This window comes from Oncorhynchus clarkii, chromosome 1 (assembly GCF_045791955.1).
Source record: "Oncorhynchus clarkii lewisi isolate Uvic-CL-2024 chromosome 1, UVic_Ocla_1.0, whole genome shotgun sequence".
NCBI classification, from domain to species: domain Eukaryota; kingdom Metazoa; phylum Chordata; class Actinopteri; order Salmoniformes; family Salmonidae; genus Oncorhynchus; species Oncorhynchus clarkii.
The window spans coordinates 23,449,474-23,474,973 of NC_092147.1; the positions used below are offsets into that span (position 1 = coordinate 23,449,474).

A 25,500-nucleotide genomic window follows, 5' to 3' on the forward strand; every position below is an offset into this window, starting at 1 on the left:
GCAGAAGCGCTCAGATTACAAGGGGTTAATTTGACACTAGTCATGTGACTTGGAGGGTGACGTCAGGTGGGTATTCATTACGGGAACCGTTGACCGTTTAAGAACAAAACAGAAGCTAACGGAGTAAAACTTGAGTTTCTATTGGACACATTCAGGTAGTTTCCGTCCATTTTGTCCCGTTTGAGAAACGTTTTCCAACAGAATCCACGGAATGAATACACCCCAATTGACATTCCTGGGGAGAAAAAAACATGTCTGCCCCCGTTAAAGCAATGCTGCCATAATCCAATTTGGTAGGGATTAGTGTAAAAACAGTTTTATTCTGGAATACAATATATTATATTGAATCAAGACTGCGGCATCGGAATCGATATATAGCTACCGTAATGAAGACTTTCTGCGGACGTGCCAACCCGGCCACAGGCGCGTTGGATTGGGTCGAGGAGAGTGAGGAGTATGACTACCATCAAGAGATTGCCAGGTAGTTAACGTTACGCTAGCAAGCCAACCACTTATATTCCATTAAAAGATTCCGCCAATGCAACATTTCGTTTGTATATAATTTAATATTAATTTATTGCACTAGCTATACAAAGCACTATTTTCTGTCTTTTTGTCAAATCACTTTTTAACTATGAGGTGAGCTGGATTTAGCGTCCGGGGCGTCTAGGCAGTGTTCCCACGTCCATATCTGATCAAATTATGATCACCGGTTTGTTTCTCAGGTCCTGCTATGCTGATATGCTGCACGATCACGATAGGGTGAGTGTGTCCATGCTTCCTTTGACAGGAAATAACACTTACAACATATAGTTTGTACTTTCCCTGTATGTTTCTGTGGTTCTCTGCCCGGGGGGTACCCCTGAAGTACCCCTCGTGCATTTTATCAGTAGGCCTAGTACCCCAGGTTGGGAACCACTGATGTATCTTAACCTCTGTCTGCCCTCCAGAATGAGAAATACTACCAGGGCATCAGGGCTGCTGTGAGCAGAGTGAAGGCACGGGGTGAGAAAGTCATTGTTCTGGACATTGGCACTGGAACAGGACTGCTGTCCATGATGGCTGTCACAGCTGGGGCTGACTACTGCTACGCTGTAGAGGTGAGCATGAGTTTGCTGAAACCCACACACCATTGGCAAATCAATCAAATAGCGTTTAGAATTCACCTTTAATGACAGGATAATGGAATATAGGAAAAGGTGTTCTATGGAAGAATTGATTTTGAAACACCATTTTAATTGTGATTTGTTTCTCATCCAATAGGTTTTCAAGCCCATGGCAGACGCTGCTTTCCGAATAGTGAAGAAAAATGGCTTCTCAGACAAGATCAAGATCATCAATAAACACTCTACAGAAGTGACAGTTGGCCTAGGTAAGTCACACGTATCACACACACAGTCATGTGATGTATAGTTGTACTGATTCAAAAATGTATTTTCCAATGGCCTGTGCTGCAGCATCACTCCTGTGGGTGACTAACTCCAAGTTTGACGGAAAGTGCAAAGTTTGTTTTTGAATCACCTTAACAATAACCCATGTAATGAACTGTGGCCTGAAATATTTCTGAAATATGCCTCATACAGTGCAGTTACATCCACGTTGGAGCACTTTTCTTTAACTGTACAGGGAAACTTTATAACCTCAACTGTATTAACATAAGAATGCTACATGTGTTTCCACTCCAGATGGAGACATGGAGACTCGAGCCAATGTCCTCGTCACAGAGCTGTTTGACACTGAACTAATTGGAGAGGGAGCCTTACCCAGCTATGAACACGCTCATCTCAACTTGGTCCAGGTAGGTGTGTCTGTGTGTGCTTGCGTGCACGTGTGTGTGTTGTGAAAAATAGTCAGACGTGTGAAGCAGATGTGTATTTCTCCTGTAGGCGGGCTGTGAGGCTGTGCCCCACCGTGCCACAGTGTATGCCCAGCTAGTGGAGTCAGAGCAGTTGTGGAGTTGGGCACAGTTACAACCCATGGAGGTGGATGGTCGCAAACTGCTGCCTCCTCCCGCTGTAAGCCACTGTGCTGGAGCCCACTCGGTCTGTGACATCCAGCTCAGCCAGGTGCCCCCTCACCGCTTCACACCACTAGGGCCTCTCTGCACCATGTTCAGGTGAGATGCACATGGTTGAACAAACATGTATTGATCATATATTCCCAATGAATCTTCTCCATTCAGTGGTAATTTATGCTTTTCTCTCTTCTCTCCCTCTCAGTGTGGACTTCAGTAAGCCAGTGAGCAGTGCCCCTCAGTCCCACTCCTCCAGCTTCCCAGCTCAGTCCAGTGGCCGAGCTCAAGTGGTCCTCTCCTGGTGGGACATAGACATGGACCCCAGCGGCTCCATCGTGTGTTCCATGGCTCCCAGCTGGACCTACCCAGACCCTCAGTCCGCTCCTGTAAGTGCAGTGGGTATGTCATGGATGTACATGTGTGATACAGTTTGAGGAAGTAATGTTTGTGTTTGTCTTTTTAGTGGCGGGATCACTGGATGCAGAGTGTCTACTTCCTTCCTGTGGAGAGGAGGGTGGCAGAGGGAGAGGAACTTAGCCTTACTGTTTCCCATGACGACTACAGCCTGTGGTACAGCCTACAGCCAGACAGGTAACTAACTCCTATACACACACACACACTACTTCGATGTACAAAACTGTCTGTAGTTACCTAATGTTGCACAAACAAAGAAGGGTGAGTAAAGGTTGTTTCATCAGAGCTGTGTGTGATTTGTTTATTATGTGTCCTCTCAGTCAACAGGGCATGTTGAGTGAGGCACCACCTTGCCGGCCATGTTGCGTCTGTCAGGCTCACCTGGTGTGGACACGCACACGCTTCGGGGAGCTCAACGACCGCCAGCGCACACAGAGCTACGTCAGAGCTCTACGCAGTGTGAGTGATGAGGTTTGAGGGTCAGGCATAGAGCAGGGTGTGTGCGGCTTTGCCATAATGGATATGGTGTAGCTACTATTCGATACAAATAATGAATATGGGTGTTTGTCAATTTTAGGTTATAAAACCAGACAGCGTGTGCGTAGGGGTCAGTGATGGGAGTCTGTTACCCATCTTCGCTCACATGCTTGGAGCTAAGAAGGTATTACTATTTTAACTTTGTCATGCTCTTACTTGTATATGTTTACTCACCTATTTGGTATTTGAAATGATTCCAACAAAGCCACACTAAGGTTTGTCTGTATCCATCCAGGTGTTCAGTTTGGAAAACTCTGGAATGTTGAAGCAGGTCATTGAACAAGTGAGAGTCCCCATAACAAAAGCTGTTACTTCGTTCAAATCTATTAGTGAAAGTCAATGAACACAGGGTTGCTAAAACGTGTATATATCTCTGTAGGTGCTGAATGCCAACTCCATGAGTGGAGTTCAGATTCTGGGGATTCGTCCTGACCAGCTGTCCAGTACTGACCTGGCGGGGGAACAGGTATTAACGGTAACACTGTTTGGGGGTGATCTGTATATGATATACAGTATTACAATCCCCTGAACAGTGTCTGTACAAAAACTATTTTACACTTGTAAAAGTTGTTACTCTTTTCTACTGCTTTTATTTGATGAATGTATTTATATTATGTCATGTGTCCCCTAGATATCCGTGTTGATAGGTGAGCCCTACTTCAGCACCAGTCTTCTGCCCTGGCACTCCCTGTACTTCTGGTACTGTCGTACTGCCCTGGTCCGTCTGCTGGCACCCAATGCCACCATCTTGCCTTGCTCTGCCACTCTGTGCATGGTCGCTGTGGAGTTTCAGGTAAGAGATATTGGCATCTGTAGTAAAATGAAAAGTAAACTTTTGAACTTGTGTGCCTCTCTCATTCACTCAACCTCTGTCAGGATCTGTGGAGGATAAGAGCTCCTTGTGGTACATGTGAAGGCTTTGATGTTGGACCTATGGATGAGATGGTTCAGGTTAGAATCCACCTCTTTCAATATGAACTTAAACTACCTTTAAGTGAATGGACCATTTCATTTGGAGAAAAATACACTTATCAATGGGAATGGGCACTGCTCGAGTCTATTCATTAGCTCTCACTCACAGCAGTGCACCTTTTTAACGCTCCTCGCGCAGCAGTCTCTGGATTTCCGTGAGTCCCATGAGGCCGAGCCACAGCCCCTATGGGAGTACCCGTGTCGGGCCCTGACCCAGCCCAGAGCTGTCATGACCTTTGACTTCCTACAGTGTGTTCCTGAACAGCCAATCAGATGTCAGGGATCACTACCATTTACGAGGTATGGACTCTTATTTTGGTCAGAATTTTATTTCTCATACCGGTAAGTAAATTGTCATTATCTCCCAGCAAGAGTACATTCTCAAATATCCTCTGATAACGACATTCCAAATGGTCCCCAACACCATTTGTGTTTCTGTACAGGAGGGGACGATGCCATGGTGTGGCCTTGTGGATGGAGTACCAACTGAATGATGACATCAAAGTTAGCATGGGCCTGACGAGACCAGTCAGTGAAGAGGTACTAACATCACTCATTCAATACTACTAATGCATTGCAATTTGTATTTCTGTAATTCAGTATGAATCCCTGATAAAGGTTAAATAGTAAATTAACCCCTCTTATTCCCCTGTAGGGTGCCTGTGAATGGAGTCTCCATCGGAAACAAGGCGTGTACTTCTTCAGGTCCCCATGGGAGAGCTCAGGGGATGGAAGGGCCTCAGTGTCTTTTAGTTTCACCTTTGAACCCAGCATCGGGGATATCAAAATGGACTTCACAGTTGCCTCACAGTGATCTGTAGTGGTACACATGAAATTGGACATCTCTGGGTTGGCTTCTATAAAGAGGACAGACATTGCAAATACAGCCCCAAATGACTCTAGTAAAACCAAATACTGATGGATGGTGTTTGTTTTATACTGTATTTGTGCTTTTAAGTGTGAAAGTGAATATATAAACAGGCCATGATTGAAAGATTGTCATTGAGTCTGTAAATGACTTAGTCTATTTTCAGGATTTCCCATTTAATAAGACTTATTTTAGTAGAAAACAATACAGATAGTAATATACACAATTGAACTGACATTTTATGGACACCTGTATGTTAATATGGTGAGTGCCCTGTGAAATCTGCATTGTATGTCCAGGAACAATTTTACATGGTCAAATAAGCCTGTAACCTGGATTGTTTCGCTACTCCAAATACATTTACTTCAAACATGAGATGTAGAAGAGCCATTCTGACCATCTCAGTGAGAACCTGGCATTGGTCATTGACTCCAGGGGGTGGGAGGTTAGAATGATGTAAGGAATGTGATATTCCAGAAAATATATATTGTGGTTGTTCCTAGGCATCATTTAGCCCTGTGTTGGCTAGTACAATCTTCTCCCCAGGTTTGAAGGCAGGCATCCCAATGTACGGACAGCTGGCACATCGGAAGGCATCGCCCAGGTAACACTGAAATACAGGTCAAAAGATCAGGTCAACAATTACAAACTGGCTTCACAAAGATGCTGGTGTTGACAGCCATGGTGGTAGCATAAGGGCAAAGAGTGACACTCACACTTCCACAGGCGGACTTGGGCTGGCTGATTGTCTTGGCACCCTTGCTCTCCTGTTCCAACTCCTCAGCAAGACCACATGAGCTACATAGGAGTAATGACAAACAAGGCAACAGTAAGCATGCCGTCCCCCACAAATGATGCAGCGACCCCCTTGGACTAAGTGTCATTTTGTAAATGCCAGATCTCTATGGCAAGAAGCATCATTCACCCAAGTTATAAAATCAGGCCAGTTGTGTTGGATAATGCGTAGGTTTGCTAGACTCATATTTCAGCACTGCGTTAAACATGTTCATTGCTTGTTATAGCGTCACCGTGTGGTTGATATGAATGTCCTCGCATATGTTGATACTTGAGTGTTTGCAACATATGCACCAAAATTGTGTTACAATATGAATATCATTGACCGATTTATATACATTTGTGCCAGACCACACCCATGTTTATTGGTCAATAATGGCCAGGTACTATTCCGGAAAATATTAAATTGAGAGACCTTTGTCCATAGATTATATATATACACCACTCATTTGATGCCAGCAGAGTGTTTTTTTTTACAAAATTTAAAATGGTGGAAAATCTGACCTTATGGGTCCCTGAGGCAAATGTGTTCCTTGTGGGGAGAGGGCCCTATGTACTGAATTTCATGACTTAAGGTCAAACAGGGTGAGGGGTGTGACCTTTCAAAGTTCACATTTTCAATCTGGAGACAAATCCACAGTCGCCTCCCCAATTTCATTGTGGGGGACATTTACAAGAGAATAGTTATGATACAAGGCAACCATGTGTGATTATCTCCATATTTGCACTAGAGATATTCAATAATCAGTTGAACTTTATCACTTGTGATGATGCCAACTAACTTGTTGGTGTATGGGTGAGCCCTCTTTTCTGGAACCAAAGAAAGAGTGAGGGGTGTTTCTTACCAGTTCTTGCAAGCCTTCTTTTTCTTGGTGGTTCCGTCACCACAGGAGGGCCCTTTGAGGGAGGATGCGTCTGGCTTCTTAAAGTCATCTGCATCCAACAGCGCATCTGAATCTACCAGGTCCTGAGAAGACAAGACAAGGGAGTGGCATATTGAGAATCACCATCAGAGAAATATAAAAACTAAAAAATACACATCAATCAATCACTCACCACATCATCATCATCCATGTCATTGGCTGACAGGGTCCACGCCCTGGCAGCATTGGGGTCAAGTACAGGTTTGTCTACTGAAACAAAAATCAATTACATTTTTTTTTGTTGAATTTTACCCCTTTTTCTCCCCAATTTCGTGGTATCCAATTGTTGTAGTAGCTACTATCTTGTCTCATCGCTACAACTCCCGTACGGGCTCGGGAGAGACGAAGGTTGAAAGTCATGCGTCCTCCGATACACAACCCAACCAAGCCGCACTGCTTCTTAACACAGCGCGCATCCAACCCGGAAGCCAGCCGCACCAATGTGTCGGAGGAAACACCGTGCACCTGGCCACCTTGGTTAGCGCACACTGCGCCCAGCCCGCCACAGGAGTCGCTGGTGCGCGATGAGACAAGGACACCCCTACCGACCAAGCCCTCCCCTAACCCGGGCGACGCTAGGCCAATTGTGCGTCGCCCCACGGACCTCCCGGTTACGACAGAGCCTGGGCACGAACCCAGGGACTATCAATTACATTTTCAAAGGAGACCAGGAGGAATACTATGAAATGTGAACAGAAGGAAGGAGAACTCCACATACCTGGTTTTGAGGTCTTTTTCCCAAAGGAAAGCTTCAGCTGGCTTGAAGAGCCCACTTCAAAGTTGGGTTTAGAAGCAGACATGCGCACCCTGGATAGAGTGTTACCCTGGAAGCCTGTGTATGTCTTCAGGGCAGACACAGCCTCTGGGGTCAGAGGTTCTTTACTGACCTGTCAATGTTGGTAAAGAAAAAATGTGTAAAGTACACAGTGCCCGGAGGAGTGAATCTATGACATTCCAGTGCTGGTTTACTCACCTCAGTCACTGACACCAGGCCAGACAACTTCAAGGCTGATATAAGCTTCTCAGCAGTCCTCACTTTTTGGTCATCAGTTCCTAAGGACAGGTGTCAAGAATCTGAGTCCTTTACTATGTGTCCTCAATCATGACCAGGACACTCAAACACTTTGCACCTTCTTACCTGTAACAGGTTCTTCAAGCACTAGTTTTCCGTCAGGTTTGATCACTCTGGCCATCTCTGCAAGTGTCTCTGAGGTGTGGACAGAAAAGCTGTCAGAGAGTACACTTGAGAGGACCCAGTCGTAGCTTGATGCTGCATGTGAAGCTGAGGAAAGGAGAGAAAAGAGCATGTAGTTAATAAAATTGTACAATCCGATGCCCTTATAACAACTGTATATATAGCTAGACATATCAGACATGGGATGTTCACACCCATGACACCCACCAGCTCAGATTAAAAAAAAAAAAAATCCTGTAGTTAAAAGCAGATAAGATTTGCATTCCTCCAACTTTATTCTGTTTATATACCCAACATCCGATTTGAACCAAACTTTTTTTTCTAATAATAAGACATGTGGAATCCAACTAAATAGTCAAAAGCCACCCACGGACCCCCCACGCCAAACCCACCCCAACAACGAGTATACCGTATCAGTTCTCCATGTCTGACAAGTACTGTATGTAGTATGGAGCAGTTAGGGTTATGTCCTATCCTACATCCTGATATTCTGACCACTAGATGGTGCTGTTCTTGCTAGTAGGTAATTTCTGACAAATAAAGTTTGATTTATAGTGACACTCATTCACGTGAGGATCTGTTACAACACTTAGCCTATGCTTGTTCTTAAACCCATGCATTGACATGTGGGTCGTTCCACATGTGGGTCCAGATGTGGGTCGTTCCACGTCAAAAAGCCCCCCTCAATGTTAAAGGGAAAAATACATATTGGTTTCCTTACCCTGTAAGCAGTTTATGGACAAGTTATGACAGCAACCCAAGCTTTGGTTTTGTTTACTTTGCCAAACTGCAACTTTTTTGCATTTGTGGCACAAATCCAATGCAAGTCAACGCTAGCTATAATAGCATTTTTGCTATTGAGTTAGTTATAAAATGTATTGTAAGATACTTTAGGATGATTTGGACATGAAGCATGAAACTGCTAATATTAAGTACCATTAACCACGTTTCCATCCACAGTTTTTATACGATTAAAGACATACCGTATTTTAAAAAAAAAATCATGACAGCTGTGATGGAAACAGGACGTTTAGGTTTTTAAATGCCAACAGAATTTGTTTGTTCGACCTGGTGGGATCTTTTTGTGTCAGTTAAATTAATTATACGAGAATGGCGGTGGAAACGCTTTTATGCGCAAATATTTATATAATAACCATCATATTGAAGTAAACTTGGATTTACGAGATGATATGTTGTGTGGTCCTCCCACTACAATTCGGGAAACCGTGCAGTTTATTAGGCTACAGATGAAATAGATGATGAACTTCACGATGGTGAAAGTACATGGTGATCTTGAAGCTCCTTTCAAATAAATATTGATAATATTCTGGTGACATGATGATTGATGCTTGACTGCCATTTGACAAATTAATAATCTCATCATGTAGAATACCCTACAGTAGGTTATCTGCAAACTGATGCCTAGAGCGCATGTGCCAAGACCAGAATAGTAGACACATTTGCTATTTAACACAACAGTTTGTGATAAAACTAATCGGTAGAGTTTTGGAAACACGTTGAACTTTTGATTTTTATTCAGGTCGTCACACACAGATTTTTATCCACAACAAGTCCGTTTGGTGGATACACCACTGCTGGGAGAATACGCATATTTTCTTTATTCTAAAATATTTAGATGGAAATCTGTGGCTAAATTGGTTGGAAACCTAGCTACTAACTTGCATTGGATTTGTGCCACAAATGCTAAAAAAGGTAGAAAGCATGGATTGCTGTCATAACAAAACAGAAAATACAGAACAGCATCATCTAGTGGTCAGAACTTGATAATATCAGGATGTAGGATGGGACATAAACCGAACAACAGGGAGGGATATCACCAAACTCACTGGGAATACATTACATAACATGAAAAAACAATACTCAGAGCTGCAGCTCCATACTACTTGTTAGACATAGAGAACTGATACTGTATACTGGTTGTTGGGGGGATCCGTGGGTGGCTTTTGACCATTTCTTTGTAATCCTCATGTCTTACTCATTGGGGGGGGGGGGGGGGGTCCAAATCAGATGTTACTTAATATATTTATTGAACATTACAGGAATCCTATAATTTAAAAAATGGCAATTTGGGTGCAATCAACTAGATTTATTATTTCAACAAAATAATGTTGCAGGAAAGCTAGTTAAATAAAAAAATAAACAAATTACAGATGAATACGCATAGATAATAAACTTACACATCATAAGTCTTTCCATATTCTCCAGGGACACTAGGCCATCGGTGCCAACCATGGCCCCTAGACTCTCTGCCAGCTCCTTCAGGGTTGTTGGGGACGAAGGCTGGCTCCACACCAAAAGCACCTTATCTCCTGCTTTCACACCAAGGTCTGCCATGTCCTCCTGCAAAGCAGCAATCAATTAATTCAATGTAATTTAAAATCGACTAAAGAAACCACCACAGGACAGCTTCTCCTATCAGACTTGACTTATCTGAGTGGGTGGACATCCTGCTGATAACACAGCAGGGAGACAGGAGTTTTACTAGACCAGGGGAAGACACGAAGCAATAGGGTTTACTCATTGCAAAATCTGTCCTTGTACACTGTTCCCAGAGCGCCGAAGACGTGGATGTCGATTTAAGGCAGCTCCCCGAACCTTTCCGATTCAGACGGGTTGGGTTAAATGCGGAAGACACATTTCAGTTCAACGCATTCAGTTGTACAGCTGACTAGGTACCCCCCTTTCCCTTTAGTATTTTTTTTATGCAGGTCAATTAAAACAAATTATTGCTAATTTGCTACTTTTATATTTGATCGAAAATATGCTTCGTAATGGCTAGGTTGTTACGAATGCAGTGATATAAGTTGACGCATGTGGCATTTCGGCAAATTATATTGGAGTTGTGCACCTGTTATTCACACGCGTATCTGCCCTATCACTGATCTCGCCTGCCTTCCATCTTTGAGAACATGCATTTCCATTGTTAGAGCGGTCACTCGACTATCTTGTCAATATAATAGATAATCTTTGACTAAAGCACCCTGATAGCAGCAGTCACATGACCTGAATGATTGCGAAACATAAACAATACTTTACTGTTAGGATTTCACATTTTCAGGACTAGTTACAGCCAGCACCTTGCATCAGTTACACATACATCAGGATTAATGTTAGTGTCTCTGTAGTTCAGGGCTAGAATCCAACCTCATAATAAACACACATGAAATGTGTAATATTCTAGAACCGACTAGAAACCTGGCAAACGACACTACTACCAGTCAAACAGACACCATCAAACATATTTAACCAACTTGTGTTCTATAAATTATATTGGTCTTATCGCCTCGTTTAATTGTCTTTGTGACAACCAGCCAGCTAGTAACGGCGTGACATAGAAGTTCATTAACGCTAGCTAGTATAAGCTAAAAAGTTCCAATCAAAAATTATGTTTTCGCTATGCAAACTCAACAAAACGTGTATTAATTCCGCTTTCACTTTGAGAATTCTGAACATTAAATAGGTCAAAGTTAGATCACCTGCTTGCTAACTTACCTCTCCGGTCAAAACAATTGCCTCGTTCAAAACAACTGGGAAATATTCGACTTGCGTGCTGCTTAAAGAGAGTCGCGTAAAAATGACGCGTCTGATATCTTCAAAAAACAGTTCGTAGCTAGATATGGCGGCGCTGCTACAAGGACTTCGAGTTGGAAGAGCCCTTCGATGTCTTGGCAGCGGTGAGCCAAGACTTGCTAGTTGGTCTTAGTCTAGACATTAGCTCAGGAACTTTTTTTTGGTAATCGTGTAGATTGATTTAGGTCTAAATCGCAAGAGAGCTTGCTAACTAGCTAGCCAACCAATGGGAACACACTTATCGGAGAAGGTGATAATGAAGGACAGAATTAGGTTACATAATGTTGGCTAACTACTCATTGCAAGCTACATCTCAGCGCAAGAAAACATTTAACTTAGTTATCAGAACTGCAAGTATTAAGCTCTTCATTGCAATACACGTAGCTAGGTAACGTTAGTATGCAATAATTGACCCCTTAAATTGTGAGAGGGTGGCGAGTCCAGTCAGCCTGCTTGTATTTTCACAAACTACCTAGGGACTCCCCCACCCTTTATTTGGCAACTATACTGAACAAAAATATAAAGTGTTGGTCCCACGTTTCATGAGCTGAAATAACATATCCCAGATATTTTTATTTCGCACAAAAAGCTTTTCTCTAGAATGTTGTGCATGAATTTGTTTACGTCGCTGTTATTGAGCCTTTCTCCACTGCTTCTCAGTGCTAGAGGCGTCACTACAGACCCTGGTTCGATTCCAGGCTGTATCACAACCGGCCGTGATTGGGAGTTACATAGGGTGGCGCACATTTGGCCCAGCGTTGTTAGGGTTTGGCCCAGGGTAGGCCATCATTGTAAATAAGCTAATCAGGTGCATCTTGTGCTGGGGACAAAAGGCCACTAAGGCAGTTTTGTCACAACACAATGCTACAGATGTCTAAAATTGAGGGAGGTTGCACTTGGCATGCTTGACAGCAGGAATGTCCACCAGAGCTGTTGCCAGAATTAAATATTAATTTCTCTACAATGAGGCTCCTCCAACATTGTTTTAGAGAATTTGGCAGTACGTTCAACCGCAGACCACATGTATGGTGTTGTGTAGGCGAGCGGTTTTCTGATGTCAACGTTGTGAACAGAGTGCCTGATGATGGCAGTGGGGTTATGCTATGGGCAGGCATAAGTTAGACAACGAACACAATTGTATTTTATCGATGGCAATTTGAATGATACAGTGACGAGATCATGAGGCCCATTGTCATGACATTCATCTGCCGCTTTAAGCATGATAATGCACAGCCCCATGTCACAAGGATCTGTACACAATTCCTGGAAGCTGAAAATGTCCCAGTTCTTCCACGGCCTGCATACGCACCAGACATGTCACCCGTTGAGCATGTTTGGGATGCTCTGGATTGACGTGTACAACAGCGTGTTCCCAACAATATCCAGCAACTTTGCACAGCCATTGAAAAGGAGTGGGACAACATTCCACAGGCCATAATCAACAGCCTGATCAACTCTATGCAAAGGAGATGTCGCGCTTCTAGAGGGAAATGGTGGTCACACCAGATACTGACTGGTTTTCTGATCCATCCCCCTACCTTTTTTTGAAGGTATCTGTATTCCCAGTCATGTGAAATCCATAGATTAGGGCCTAATTTATTTATTTAAATTAACTTACATGAACTAACTCAGTAAAATATTTGACATTTATATTTTTGTTCAGTATAAGTTAAGCTAATACATGTGCTCAGGACACAGGATGCAAAGATTCAGTATGAACATAATTACAGCATCTTTCTCTGATTATTTATTCTAGTGGTGGTTCCAAAAACATCCAGTCCCCAGTGTAATGGCCTGAGACGAGGCTTGCACGGTGCTGCACTTCGGCTTCAGGAGGACAAGGATAAGTCCATCCCAGTCCCTCTATTCTCCACCGCATCCCCGACTACAACTTTCCACAAACATTATCAAGCTCACCCATCTGAACATGACACAGCCACGTCAGCGCAGGAAGCTGCTGCTGCTGAGGAGGCTCCCCAGCCCAACATCAGGTTAGGATGATACTGCAAACTGACACTTACACACCATACCAATGCATAACATTACCATACCACATTGTGACATTGCTGCTGATCTTGGACACCCAGAACTAACATCTTTAGTGTGTCAGATGCTCAAATAAATTCTGGGGGGAGACATGTTAGAAAATGTACTAACGAGATTAGCGAAATCTCCACCCGTCTAAACCGTAACTCTCAGCCAGTCTATTGGCCACACCTGAAAAATGAGTACCAGAACAAAGTTCCAATTGACAGATGCTACAATTTGTTACGTGCATCTGTCCGCAAGAGTTTACATTGCAACTGGAACAACATTGTAATTTTGTTCTTACGTTACTTCTGACGTGTGTATGCCAACCGTCTACGCTGTGTTCTCTTTTTTTTTGCGTTATTTGTAACTTATTTTGTACATAATGTTTCTGCAACTGTATCTTACTGCAAAAAAGAGCTTCTGGATATCAGGACAGCGATCACTCACCACGGATTAGACTAAGATTTTTTCTTCAACAAGCAGGAAGCACAGGACATTCCCCAAACACCAGAACAGGGCCAATATCCCCGTTATTTGCAAGAGGAGGAGACGCAGGTATAGAGGACGCAGAGCGGGATGCCTTGTGAGGACCCGCAGGTGGCGAGTGGGAAAGCTGCCGTTACCGTCAATATTACTCGCCAACATACACTCATTGGACAATAAACTAGACGAGGTACGATCACGAATATCCTACCAACAGGACATCAAAAACTGTGATATCCTATGTTTCACGGAATCGTGGCTGAATGACGACATGGATATTCAGCTAGCGGGATATATGCTGCACCAGCAAGATAGAACAGCACACTCCAGTAAGACGGGGGGGGGGGGCGGTCTGTGCATATTTGTAAACAACAGCTGGTGCATGAAATTTAAGGAAGTTTAAATTTTGCTCGCCTGAAGTAGAGTATATTGTGATAAATTGCAGGCCACACTACTTGCCTAGAGAGTTCTCAGCTATACTTTTCGTGGCTGTTTATTTACCACCACAGACAGATGCTGGCACTAAGACCACACTCAGTCAGCTGTATAAGGAAATAAGCAAACAGGAAACCACTCACACAGAGGCGGCGCTCCTAGTGGCCGGAGACTTTAATGCAGGGAAACTTAAATCGGTTCTACAAAATTTCTATCAACATGTTAAATGTGCAACCAGAGGGAAAAAAATTCTAGACCACCTGTACTCCACACACAGAAACGCATACAAAGCTCTCCCTCGCCCTCCATTTGGTAAATCTGACCACAACTCTACCCTCCTGATTCCTGCTTACAAGCAAAAATTAAAGCAGGAAGCACCAGTGACTCGGTCTATAAAAAAGTGGTCAGATGAAGCAGATGCTAAACTATAGGACTGTTTTGCTATCACAGACTGGAACATGTTCCAGGATTCTTCCGTTGGCATTGAGGAGTACACAACATTAGTCACTGGCTTTATCAATAAGTGCATTGAGGACGTCGTCCCCACAGTGACTGTACTTACATACCCCAACCAGAAGCCATGGATTACAGGCAACATCTGCACTGAGCTAATGGGTAGAGCTGCCGCTTTCAAGGTGTGGGACTCTAACCCAGAAGCTTACAAGAAATCCTGCTATGCCCTGAGACGAACCGTCAAACAGGCAAAGCGTCAATACAGGGCTAAGACTGAATCATACTACACCATCAAGAAACGCTCGTCTTGTGTAGCAGGGCTTGCAAACTATTACAGAGGGACAGCCGAGAGCTGCCCAGTGACACGAGCCTACCAGATGAGCTAAATCCCTTCTATGCTCGCTTTGAGGCAAGCAACACTGAAGCATGCATGAGAGCATCAGCTGTTCCGGACGACTGTGTGGTTACGGAGAGCGTGATCAATGTGAGTAAGACCTTTAAACAGGTCAACATACACAAGGCTGCGGGGCCAGAAGGATTACCAGGACATGTGCTCCGGGCATGTGCTGACCAACTGGCAGGTGTCTTCATTGACATTTTCAACATGTCCCTGATTGAGTCTGTAATACCACTCCCTGTGCCCAAGAACACAAAGGCAACCTGCCTAAATGACTACAGACCCGTAGCACTCACGTCCGTAGCCATGAAGTGCTTTGTAAGGCTGATAACTCACATCAACACCATTATCCAAGAAACCCTAGACCCACTCCAATTTGCATACCGCCCAAATTGATCCACAGATGATGCAATCTCTATTGCACTCCACACTGCCCTTTCCCACCTGGTCAAAAGGAACACCTATATGAGAATGCTATTCATTGACTACAGCTCAGTGTTCAACACCATAGTGCCCTCAAAGCTCATCATTAAGCTAAGGATCCTGGGACTAAACACCTCCCTCTGCAACTGGATCCTGGACTTCCTGACGGGCCACCCCCAGGTGGTAAGGGTAGGTAGCAACACATCTGCCACGCTGATCCTCAACACTGGAGCCCCCCAGGGGTGCGTGCTCAGTCCCCTCCTGTACTCCCTGTTCACCCACGACTGCATGGCCAGGCATTACTCCAACACCATCATTAAGTTTGCTGATGACACAACAACGACAACGTCACCGACAACGACGAGACAGCCTATAGGGAGGAGGTCAGAGACCTGGCCGGGTGGTGCCAGAATAACAACCTATCCCTCAACGTAACCAAGAATAAGGAGATTATTGTGGACTACAGGAAAAGGAGGACCGAGCACATCTCCATTCTCATTTACGGGGCTGTAATGGAGCAGGATGAGAGCTTCAAGTTCCTTGGTGTCCACATCACCAACAAACTAGATTGGTCCAAACACACCAAGACGATTGTGAAGGGGGCACGAGAAAAAGCCTATTCCCCCTCAGGAAACTAAAAAGATTTGGCATGGGTCCTGAGATCCTCAAAAGGTTCTACAGCTGCAACATCGAGAGCATGACTGGTTGCATCACTGCCTGGTACGGCAATTGCCCGGCCTCCGACCGCAAGGCACTACAGAGGGTAGTCCGGCTACCCGGACTATTTACATTGTGTCCCTTTTACGCTGCTGCTACTCTCTGTTTATCATACATGCATAGTCACTTTAACTATACATTCATGTACATACTACCATCAATTGGCCCGACCAACCAGTGCTCCCGCACATTGGCTAACCGGGATATTTGCCTTGTGTCCCACCACCCACCAGCCCCTCTTTTACGCTACTGCTACTCTGTCCATCATATGCATCGTCACTTTAACCATATCTACATGTACATACTACCTCAATCAGCCTGACTAACCGGTGTCTGTATGTAGCCTCGCTACTGTATATAGCCTCGCCACTGTTATTTTTCACTGTCTTTTTAATGTTTTTATTTCTTTACTTACCTATTATTCACATAATACCTTTTTTGCACTATTGGTTAGAGCCTGTAAGTAAGCATTTCACTAACGTCTACACCTGTTGTATTCGGCGCACGTGACAAATAAACTTTGATTTGATGGTGCAGTTATGTAGACCAGAGTGGAGAACAAGGAGAAGACTATGAAACAGAGGAGCAACTGCAAGTGCGCATCCTTAATGCTGCGCTGGACTTTGTCCCACTACATGGTTGGACTGTTGAAGCCATTTCAGCAGGAGCTGAGGTTAGTGAGTTTAGGGATGTTGGATTCACTGTAGTTGTGTGGTTGGAGAGTGTAAGGTAATATGACTAAATATAATTGTTGCTTTCCTATCACTGTTTTCCTCTGAGCAGACCCTGGGTCTCTCAGCAGCCTCCAGTGGAATGTTCCAGAATGGGGCAGGGGACCTGGTCCTGCACTTCATAGCTCAGTCCAATACCCAGCTAACAAAGCAACTGGCAGAGCATCACAATCAGGTCCAACTTGGTCAGGCAGAGTAAGTTCCCGCACTCTAAAATTAGCAGGTGGAAGAATGATATTGCAGTTAGGATTCAAACATGTATGTGATTTGTTATTGGTATGTATGTGAGCATGTGTTAACTGCAGATTTTCTTGCAGACCAAAGAAAACTGCAGAGTTTCTTAGGGATGCAGTGGAAACCAGATTGAGGATGTTGACCCCATACATAAATAATTGGCCACAGGTATCTTGCACACAACACAGTATAACAATTGGTTCCTATGTGCCCTAGACCTTGACAACTGACAGTTAATCCCCTCACCTTGAACCAGTTCAAGCTACTCCTTGATATAAGGTAACCTAATCCTGTAACGTCTTTGACACATTAAGAGGCAACCATTTATTACACCTGTACACCACAGGAGGTTGGTGGCACCTTAATTGGGGAGAACTGGCTTGTGGTAATGGTTGGAGCGGAATAGTTGGAGTGGTATCAAACAAATGGTTTCCATGTGTTTGATGCCATTCCGATTTCTCAGTTCCAGCCATTATGAGCTGTGCACAAATGTGCCATACAGCTTACTTAGAAATGTATCACTGCCATCCACATTCTTAGTCTCTCCCAATTATTATTTGTTATTACACTCTAACAAATATTTTTTCCCTGCTGATTAAAGTACATCTTCCTTTCTCCAGGCTTTGAGTATTCTGTTTCTGCCACACAACATACCAAACAGTCTGAAGCACCTCTCCACCCTGGTGGATGATATCTGGTACTATGCTGGAGACCGCTCCACAGATGTGAGTCGATCCCCTCCGCCTGAATACCCCTCTCCCCATGTCTTCCTCACCCCTTTTCATCATCACCTCATACTATCTGGCCTGCCTCTGCAAAGGTTACTACTCACCACCTCTCCCTCTCACTTTTAGCACAGTTTTTCCTTTAATCCATCTCCTATGCGCTATAATATCCCTATTTTACATGTGTGCTACTGACATTTGTCTAATCCAAATATTTATATTTCCATCATGACAAAGGTTTTAGAATAGTCTGTCAACAACCACTATGCTGTGTCTGTTTATCAAAATCCTATTTTTTCAGTTTTCCCTCTGTTCTCATCTCAGTTGAACTGGTATACAAAACGAGCTGCACTGACCGGGATCTATAACACCACAGAGCTGGTGATGGTACAGGACTCCTCAGAAGACTTCCAGGACACCTGGAACTTCCTTGACAACCGCATCCAGGATATTGTCAACATGGCCGACACCACCAAACGGGTACTACCATTTCCTCAGGCTGTGTATAGTCTCTTAATATACACTACCGTTCAAAGTTTGGGGTCACTTATAAATGTTCTTGTTTTTTAAAGAAAAGCTCATTTTTTGTCCATTAAATTTATATCAAATTGATCAGAAATACAGTGTAGACATTTGTTGTAAAATGACTATTGAATCTGGAAACGGCAAAAATTTCGTTCCAATGGCACGTTGTGTTAGCTAATCCAAGTTATTTTAAAAGGTTAAATGATCATTAAAACCTTTTTGCAAAAATGTTTTCTAATGATCAATTAGCCTTTTAAAATGATAAACTTGGATTAGCTAACAACGTGCCATTGGTACACAGAAGTGATGGTTGCTGATAACGGGCCTCTGTACGCCTATGTAGATATTCCATTAAAAAGAAATATACCGTTTCCAGCTACAATAGTCATTTACAACATTAGCAATGTCTGCACTGCATTTCTGATCAATTTTATGTTATTTTAAATGGGCAGAAAGTGTTTCTTTCAAAAACAATCATTTTTAAGTGACCCCAAACTTTTGAACGGTAGTGTAGGTAAATGGTCACCAGTAATGAAATGTAAAATTTATAAATCATTAGAAAGACCTCACTAGTATACAACCTATATTAAGGGAACTCAATACGTGTAATTGACATCTTTTGCTATTGTGTCCTGTAGGTGGCATCCACAGGAGAAGCAGTGGTGCAGGGGCTTATGGGAGCTGCTGTTACGGTGAGGATGCTAGAGAGAATATGCATGTTTGAGATGCACAGAATAAAGGATTATTATAACACATTGACAGCTTAAACGCTTCTCTAGACATTGTGAAGATATGTTGTATCTGTGTCTTGAACACGCACAGCCTCATTGCTTGTAACCTTAGGTGGCTTTTTTCCCCCAAATTCTGCATTGTTTAAATGATAATACCAGGCACTGCATTTGTTTAGTTCCAATTGTATTTTGTGTGTTTAGTAGTGACTGGAGATTTCTCTATTTTTCAGCTGAAAAATCTAACTGGAATTAACCAGAGACGGTGAAACAAGATGGCTATTTCTGTTCCACCATCCCCTCTAATCTCTGCCAGTCAGGAGTTTGTTTCAATTGGTTTTCCCTCATACCCACTCCTATCCCTTTTGTATAAAGGACACAAAAATGTGATTGTATTTGAAACATTTTTTGTTCGGCTCCATTGAGAGTTCCTAAATAAATTACAGATTAATTACAACAGAACAATTTTCTATTTGTTTTTCACCCAAATTGATTTAGGATGAGGACAAAGCATAATCGGAAAGTGTCAACTAAGAAACAAATCTTTATTAGATATATACTGTGTGTATTAACACCTATCTCTAGGAGTTCCTACAATGCGTTAACAACACTGCATGGATTTTATCTTGGTGCAATTTTTTTTAAATTTAGAACATATTTCTGGACGTCACGGGGTGTGACCCGGATGTTAAAAAGAACCCGCCCACCACGACTGACCAATCAGAGTTGATTTATTTCGGCCAATAAGCGGTAAGCAATTTGAGGCCTTCCCGGTGGCGTTGTTTAGACCGACAAGACGTGTAAACTTTAATGTAAATTGCTTTTCTTATACGTTAATCATGCCGTATGCTAACCAGCCAATAGTGAAGATCACAGAACTGACGGATGAGAATGTTAAATTTGTCATTGAGAACACCGACCTGTCGTGAGTAACCATTCAACTGATTATCAAAAAGTTGTTAGCGAGCTTGCGATAGGGTAGCCAATGTTAGCGCGCCTGCGATAAACTTGATAATCACAGCTGTAAATGTTTTGATCGTTGTACATGAATAAATAAGTTGCAATGGAAACAGACGTGTGACTAACTAGCTAACGTTAGTTGGCTTGCAAGGGTGGCGCACCGGGGCTTAAACCATTGTCTCTCCTGGCTCTTATCTGGGGTCGTGGTGCTCGACGACATGGAGGGCTTGCTGCTAGATCATATTCTTATTACAAGAGACTGCTACTGTCTAAAGTTTCACATTCATTCTTTCACGTGTGTTATCTTATTTATACAGGGTTGCGAATTCGATCCGACGTGTCTTTATGTCAGAAGTTGCAACAATAGGTAAGAGTGATTAAATCAGGCTGTACATAATTAATTGGTACTAGTGTATATACAGCCTGAAACGAATAGCTGCTAAATCGTGTAAATAAATTGTCCTTACAAGACAATGTTTATAGAAAATAAAATGTAAACTTACTCTACCGGTTGTATGTGAGATGTTTCCTTCAGCTGCTCGAAATTTGCAATATGGTGTAATTGCAAACCGCAATTCGGGGCGTTTCTTGATGTGGGCGTTCCTTTATCAGGTACGCCAATTTGTGCCTGCCATTGGTCAATTCCGGTGTTATGATACTGGTTTCTCGACACAAATTATTTGTTTGCATAGGTTAGGATAAGGACCGTGGCAGATTTTAAAAACAAATATCTTATGTTTCACTGAGTTATAGCTGAACAAAGACATGGATAATATACAGTTGGATGGTTTCTGTGCAATTGCAAAAAAGAACAGCTACGTTGTCTATTTCTCAATAACAGCTGGTGTGCGAAATTAAATATTAAGGAAGTCTCGAGGTTTTGCTCACCTGAGGTAGAGTATCTCATGATAAGCTGCAGATCACACTATTTACCAAGAGTTTTCTATTTTTTTTCGTAGCTGACTATTTACCAACACAGATGCTGGCACTAAGACCACAGTCAATGAGCTGTATAAAGCCATAAGCATACAAGAAAATGCTCATCCAGAGGTGGCATTCCTAGTGGCCGGGGGCTTTAATGCAGGAAAACAAATCTGTTTGACCTAATTTCGACCAGCATGTTACATGTGCAACCAGAGGGGGGGAAAAAGCTAGACCACCTTTACTCCACACACAGAGACGTGTACAAAGCTCGCTCTCCCCTTCAATTTGGCGAAACTGACTATTATTCTATCCTCCTGATTCCTGCAAACAAGCAAAAACAAAAGCAGGAAGTACCAGTGACTCACTCAATACAGAAGTGGCCAGATGACGCAGATGCTCAGCTACAGGACTGTTTTGCTAGCACAGACTGGAATATGTTCCGGGACTCATCCGATTGCATTGAGGAGTATACCACATCAGACACCGGCTTCATCAAAGCACATCAATGACATTGTTGACCGTACGTACATACCCCAACCAGAAGCCATTCATTATGGGCAACATCTGAACTAAAGGCTAGAACTGCCACTTTCAAGGAGCGGGACTCTAACCTAGACACTTATAAGAAGTCCCGCTATGCCCTGAGACAAACCATCAAACGGGCAAAGCATAAATACAGGACTAAGATCGTCGGCTGTGACAGGGCTTGCAAACTATTACAGACTACAAAGGGAAGCCCAGCCGCACAGTGACACAAGCCTACCAGAAGAGCTAACTTACTATGTGCGCTTCGAAGCAAGCAACACTGAAGCATGCGTGAGAGTACCAGCTGTTCCGGATGACTGTGTGATCACGCTCGCCAGGTCAACATTCACAAGGCCAGGCGGTTTACCAGGACGTGTACTCCGAGCATGTGGCACCAGGACAACAACCTCTCTCAACGTGATCAAGACAAAGGAGATGATTGTGAACTACAGGAAAACGATCATCATGGTCCAAACACACCAAGACATTTGTGAAGAGCGCAACAATGCCTATTTCCCCCTCAGGACACTGAACAGATTTGGCATGGGTCCTCAGATCCTCAAAGTTTTACAGTTGTATCGAGAGCATGACCTGGTTGCATGACCGCCTGGTATGGCAACTGCTCGGCGATGAAATAACACATGGCATTCTCTCAACTGGCTTCATTAGGTAATCACCTGAAATGCATTTCAATTAACAGATGTTAAATTAATTTGTGGAATTTCTTTCCTTAATGCGTTTCAGTCAATCAGTTGTGTTGTGACAAGGTAGAGGTATACAGAAGATAGTCCTATTTGGTACAAGACCAAGTCCATATTATATCAAGAACCGTTTAAGACATGAAGGTCAGTCAATACGGAACCTTGCAAGAACTTTGAAAGTTTCTTCAAGTGCAGTCGCAAAAACTATCAAGTGCTATGATGAAACTGGCAATGTAGAAAATAGTCAAAATAAAAACCCTCGAATGAGTAGGTGTTCTAAAACTTTTGACCGGTATTGTACATATGACCTCAACTAACCTGTACCCCTGCACATTGACTCGGTACCAGTACCCCCTGTATATAGCCTTGTTGTTATTTTATTGTTGATCTTTTTATTTTATTTAGTCAATATTTTTCTTAACTGCATTGTTGGTTAAGGGCTTGACAGTAAGCATTTCACAGTAAGGTCTACTACACCTGTTGTATTCGGCGCATGTGATAAATACAATTTGAATTGAGATTAGGATCATTAACGTGGCTGGTTAGGATCATTACTGGCGTGGCAGGTTTAGGAGAATGAGGTTAGGAAAAGGGTTGGGGTTAGGCTCAGCTACATTGCTACAGTCAACAACTGATGTCCCTGAAGCGAAAGAAATGTCCACAGACCAATGGCGAGCATCAATGGGTGTAACTTCATATCAGAAATGCCCCTAATTGCAGTCTGCAATTACTCTTGTCAATAATTGAGACAAAGTACCCACCTGAAAATATTGTTTACTCAACTTTTTATAGAGGCATATTACCGTCTCTCTAAAGTTGGGTAAACAATACTTTCCTGTGGATATGTTCTGATATTACCGGAAGCTGAAAGACTAACAGCACAGACAAAGAGTACGTTTTTAAATGTAATATTATTCATCATTCTGGCTTGTAAGGAACATTTTAGATGATTTTGCAGGCATTTGTGTCAGGCTGTGTATACACCAATTGTGTATTACAGCCTGATTAATCAGACTAGGTAAAATGCAGCATCACCCGTGGTTGTTATAATCTCATGAACGTGTAGACATTTGTTAGTCATGTTCTCCCCAGTCCCCACAATGATTAATATTTTTGGAAGTGTTCATGTCCTTGTTTAATTTCAGCTATTGATTGGATTCAAATTGATGCAAATTCTTCTGTGATCCACGACGAGTTTATTGCTCACAGAGTGGGTATGTAGTTAATGTATTATTATAAGATTCTATGTTTTTTTTCTCCTTTTATACCAATATTGTACTGATCACTAACTCAGTCTATGGTCACATTTTTCAGGTCTTATTCCCCTTACCAGTGATGATGTTGTGGACAAGATGCAGTACTCCAGAGTAAGCATTTGGACACCTGATGAAGACCAGACAATGGCTGAAAGTTATGCTGCCAGCCATGCTCACTTGAAGATAAAACCACTAAGTCTTTTCACCTATTCCCGTCTACCGCAGGACTGTACATGTGACGATTTCTGCCCAGAATGCTCTGTTGAACTGACACTGGACGTTCGCTGCACAGAGGACCAGACCCGCCATGTGACCTCACGAGACCTGCTGTCCAACCACCCTCGAGTCATTCCTGTGAGTGAGCTTCCATTCAACAGTAATTCACATACAGATTTTCCTCCCCTTATTATTTTGTTCGGAAGCGAGTTGACTTATCTTATTTGATCTTTAGGTGACCTCCAAGAGTCGAGACAATGATCCCAATGACTATGTTGAACAGGATGGTAGGCTGCTCTTTCCAATGGTTTTCTATTAAAGTATTTTATTATAAATATTTGGTCTCTTACATTCATTGCCGCTCTCGCACTATCATTCTACCCTCTTCCTCATCTTGGCTCTGCCTCCTTCCTCTCGTCAGACATTTTGCTGGTGAAGCTTAGGAAGGGTCAGGAGCTGCGTCTCAGAGCTTATGCCAAAAAGGGTTTTGGCAAGGAGCATGCCAAGTGGAACCCTACAGCAGGGGTGTCCTTTGAGTATGACCCAGACAATGCACTGAGGCACACTGTTTATCCACGGCCAGAGGAATGGTGGGTTACATTTTAATGTTCTTAATGGAGACCCATGACCGTATTCTGTGAGTGGGAGAGTTACTGTGAATTGACCCAGAATTTTTCTGTCTCAGGCCAAAGAGTGAATACTCAGAGATTGAGGAGGATGAGGTGCAAGCACCCTTTGACCCCAATGGCAAACCTGAGAGGTGAGTATCAGTTAATTGGAGTCTAAATGGTTCTTTACCAGTCAGTACCAATGTATTGAATTACATGTCTGTTATTGAGCATTTGTGTCCTTCAGTGTCAACTGTCGCATTCCAATGATGACTGTGTGATACAGGTTTTGATGGTGTTAAAGCAGTATGTGATGACAAAAGTTGGTGAATAATGATCAGTAGGAAAGATGGTAGAGATGTCACTGTTAATTTGTTGTGGCACAAACTTGCAGGTTCTATTACAACGTGGAGACGTGTGGCTCACTGCGACCGGAGACCATCGTCATGTCTGCTCTGGCAGTGCTGAAAAAGAAACTGAGTGATTTACAGACCCAGCTGAGCCATGAAATCCAGAGTGATGTCCTCACGATCAACTGAGTCTTGCAGTTTTAGCCAGTTCTACACTGCTCACAGAGATCAGAAGCAGACCCAGTTCCAAATGATGGATTTATTTGATGGTAGCAAATTTGTGATATTGGCAGGAGAAATGTTGATCCAACCATTTCAGCTCACCTACTGATATCATCTGTTGTTTCTACATCATCCACCATATTGTTTTGTCTACATCTCTGCTTTGTAGAAGTTGTTTGCAGGATTATTTTTTTTAAATTGTATATTGTGGAATGAACTTTTTTTTTTTTTTCAATAAACCCCCATTTTCATCCAGCTTGAAAGTGATTGCCTTTTTAATCTAAATAAGGTGGTGAATTAGAGCATAGGTGAGCAGTCATTGTGACTTGGGTATATGTAGACTACTAATGTAGGCTACAAGGTGTCACATCAATGTTTGAAGAGAAACCTAAAGAATCGCAATGGTGTCTTGCGATCAATACTTGATATTCAGACAGTATCCAACTCATGCATCACTGGCCTGTTTTGGCTGAATAAGTGATCAGATTTCATTATTGTAGTTACCACTAAGGAAAGGAAATTGGGTTGATTTTGTTAGCTTTAATTA

At 42.9% G+C, this 25,500-nt stretch overlaps 4 protein-coding genes across 8 annotated transcripts; 3 read left to right on the top strand and 1 right to left on the bottom strand.

The window, feature by feature from the left end:
* The first annotated feature begins 53 nt into the window (after positions 1-53).
* Positions 54-4,931, top strand: LOC139389294 (protein arginine methyltransferase 7). Of its 2 annotated transcripts, none has more exons than XM_071135938.1 (17): positions 54-481; positions 726-762; positions 951-1,100; positions 1,264-1,372; positions 1,686-1,798; positions 1,887-2,116; positions 2,220-2,400; positions 2,478-2,605; positions 2,749-2,887; positions 3,006-3,089; positions 3,201-3,248; positions 3,345-3,431; positions 3,597-3,758; positions 3,842-3,916; positions 4,077-4,237; positions 4,381-4,477; positions 4,593-4,931. In XM_071135938.1, exons 1-17 carry the CDS (start codon positions 387-389, stop codon positions 4,749-4,751), a joined length of 2,055 nt encoding a protein of 684 aa, XP_070992039.1. In that variant the 5' UTR covers positions 54-386; the 3' UTR covers positions 4,752-4,931. The 2 variants fall into 2 exon arrangements, with proteins under 2 accessions (XP_070992039.1, XP_070992128.1); XM_071136027.1 differs by having other exon boundaries at positions 218-481; positions 4,080-4,237.
* Positions 4,897-20,730, bottom strand: LOC139389461 (cytokine induced apoptosis inhibitor 1). Of its 3 annotated transcripts, none has more exons than XM_071136278.1 (9): positions 11,232-11,474; positions 9,917-10,079; positions 7,662-7,805; positions 7,497-7,576; positions 7,242-7,410; positions 6,657-6,733; positions 6,446-6,567; positions 5,522-5,603; positions 4,897-5,415 (listed from the first exon to the last, which is right to left on the bottom strand). In XM_071136278.1, exons 2-9 carry the CDS (start codon positions 10,071-10,073, stop codon positions 5,305-5,307), a joined length of 942 nt encoding a protein of 313 aa, XP_070992379.1. In that variant the 5' UTR covers positions 10,074-10,079; positions 11,232-11,474; the 3' UTR covers positions 4,897-5,304. The 3 variants fall into 3 exon arrangements, with proteins under 3 accessions (XP_070992379.1, XP_070992448.1, XP_070992522.1); XM_071136347.1 differs by lacking the exon at positions 11,232-11,474 and adding an exon at positions 20,655-20,730 and having other exon boundaries at positions 4,953-5,415; XM_071136421.1 differs by having other exon boundaries at positions 4,965-5,415; positions 6,657-6,730; positions 11,232-11,345.
* On the top strand, positions 11,280-19,653 carry LOC139389388 (coenzyme Q9 homolog (S. cerevisiae)). Its single transcript, XM_071136153.1, has 9 exons — positions 11,280-11,413; positions 13,066-13,300; positions 16,786-16,921; positions 17,032-17,174; positions 17,297-17,381; positions 17,834-17,938; positions 18,263-18,418; positions 19,102-19,155; positions 19,425-19,653. Exons 1-9 carry the CDS (start codon positions 11,356-11,358, stop codon positions 19,458-19,460), a joined length of 1,008 nt encoding a protein of 335 aa, XP_070992254.1. The 5' UTR covers positions 11,280-11,355; the 3' UTR covers positions 19,461-19,653.
* On the top strand, positions 19,860-25,208 carry LOC139389640 (RNA polymerase II subunit C). 2 transcript variants are annotated; one of them, XM_071136545.1, is made up of 9 exons: positions 19,860-20,116; positions 20,469-20,518; positions 23,447-23,515; positions 23,616-23,668; positions 23,783-23,911; positions 24,009-24,060; positions 24,195-24,363; positions 24,459-24,533; positions 24,776-25,208. In XM_071136545.1, exons 1-9 carry the CDS (start codon positions 20,031-20,033, stop codon positions 24,918-24,920), a joined length of 828 nt encoding a protein of 275 aa, XP_070992646.1. In that variant the 5' UTR covers positions 19,860-20,030; the 3' UTR covers positions 24,921-25,208. The 2 variants fall into 2 exon arrangements, with proteins under 2 accessions (XP_070992646.1, XP_070992727.1); XM_071136626.1 differs by lacking the exon at positions 20,469-20,518 and having other exon boundaries at positions 19,944-20,116.
* The last annotated feature ends 292 nt before the right edge of the window (positions 25,209-25,500 follow it).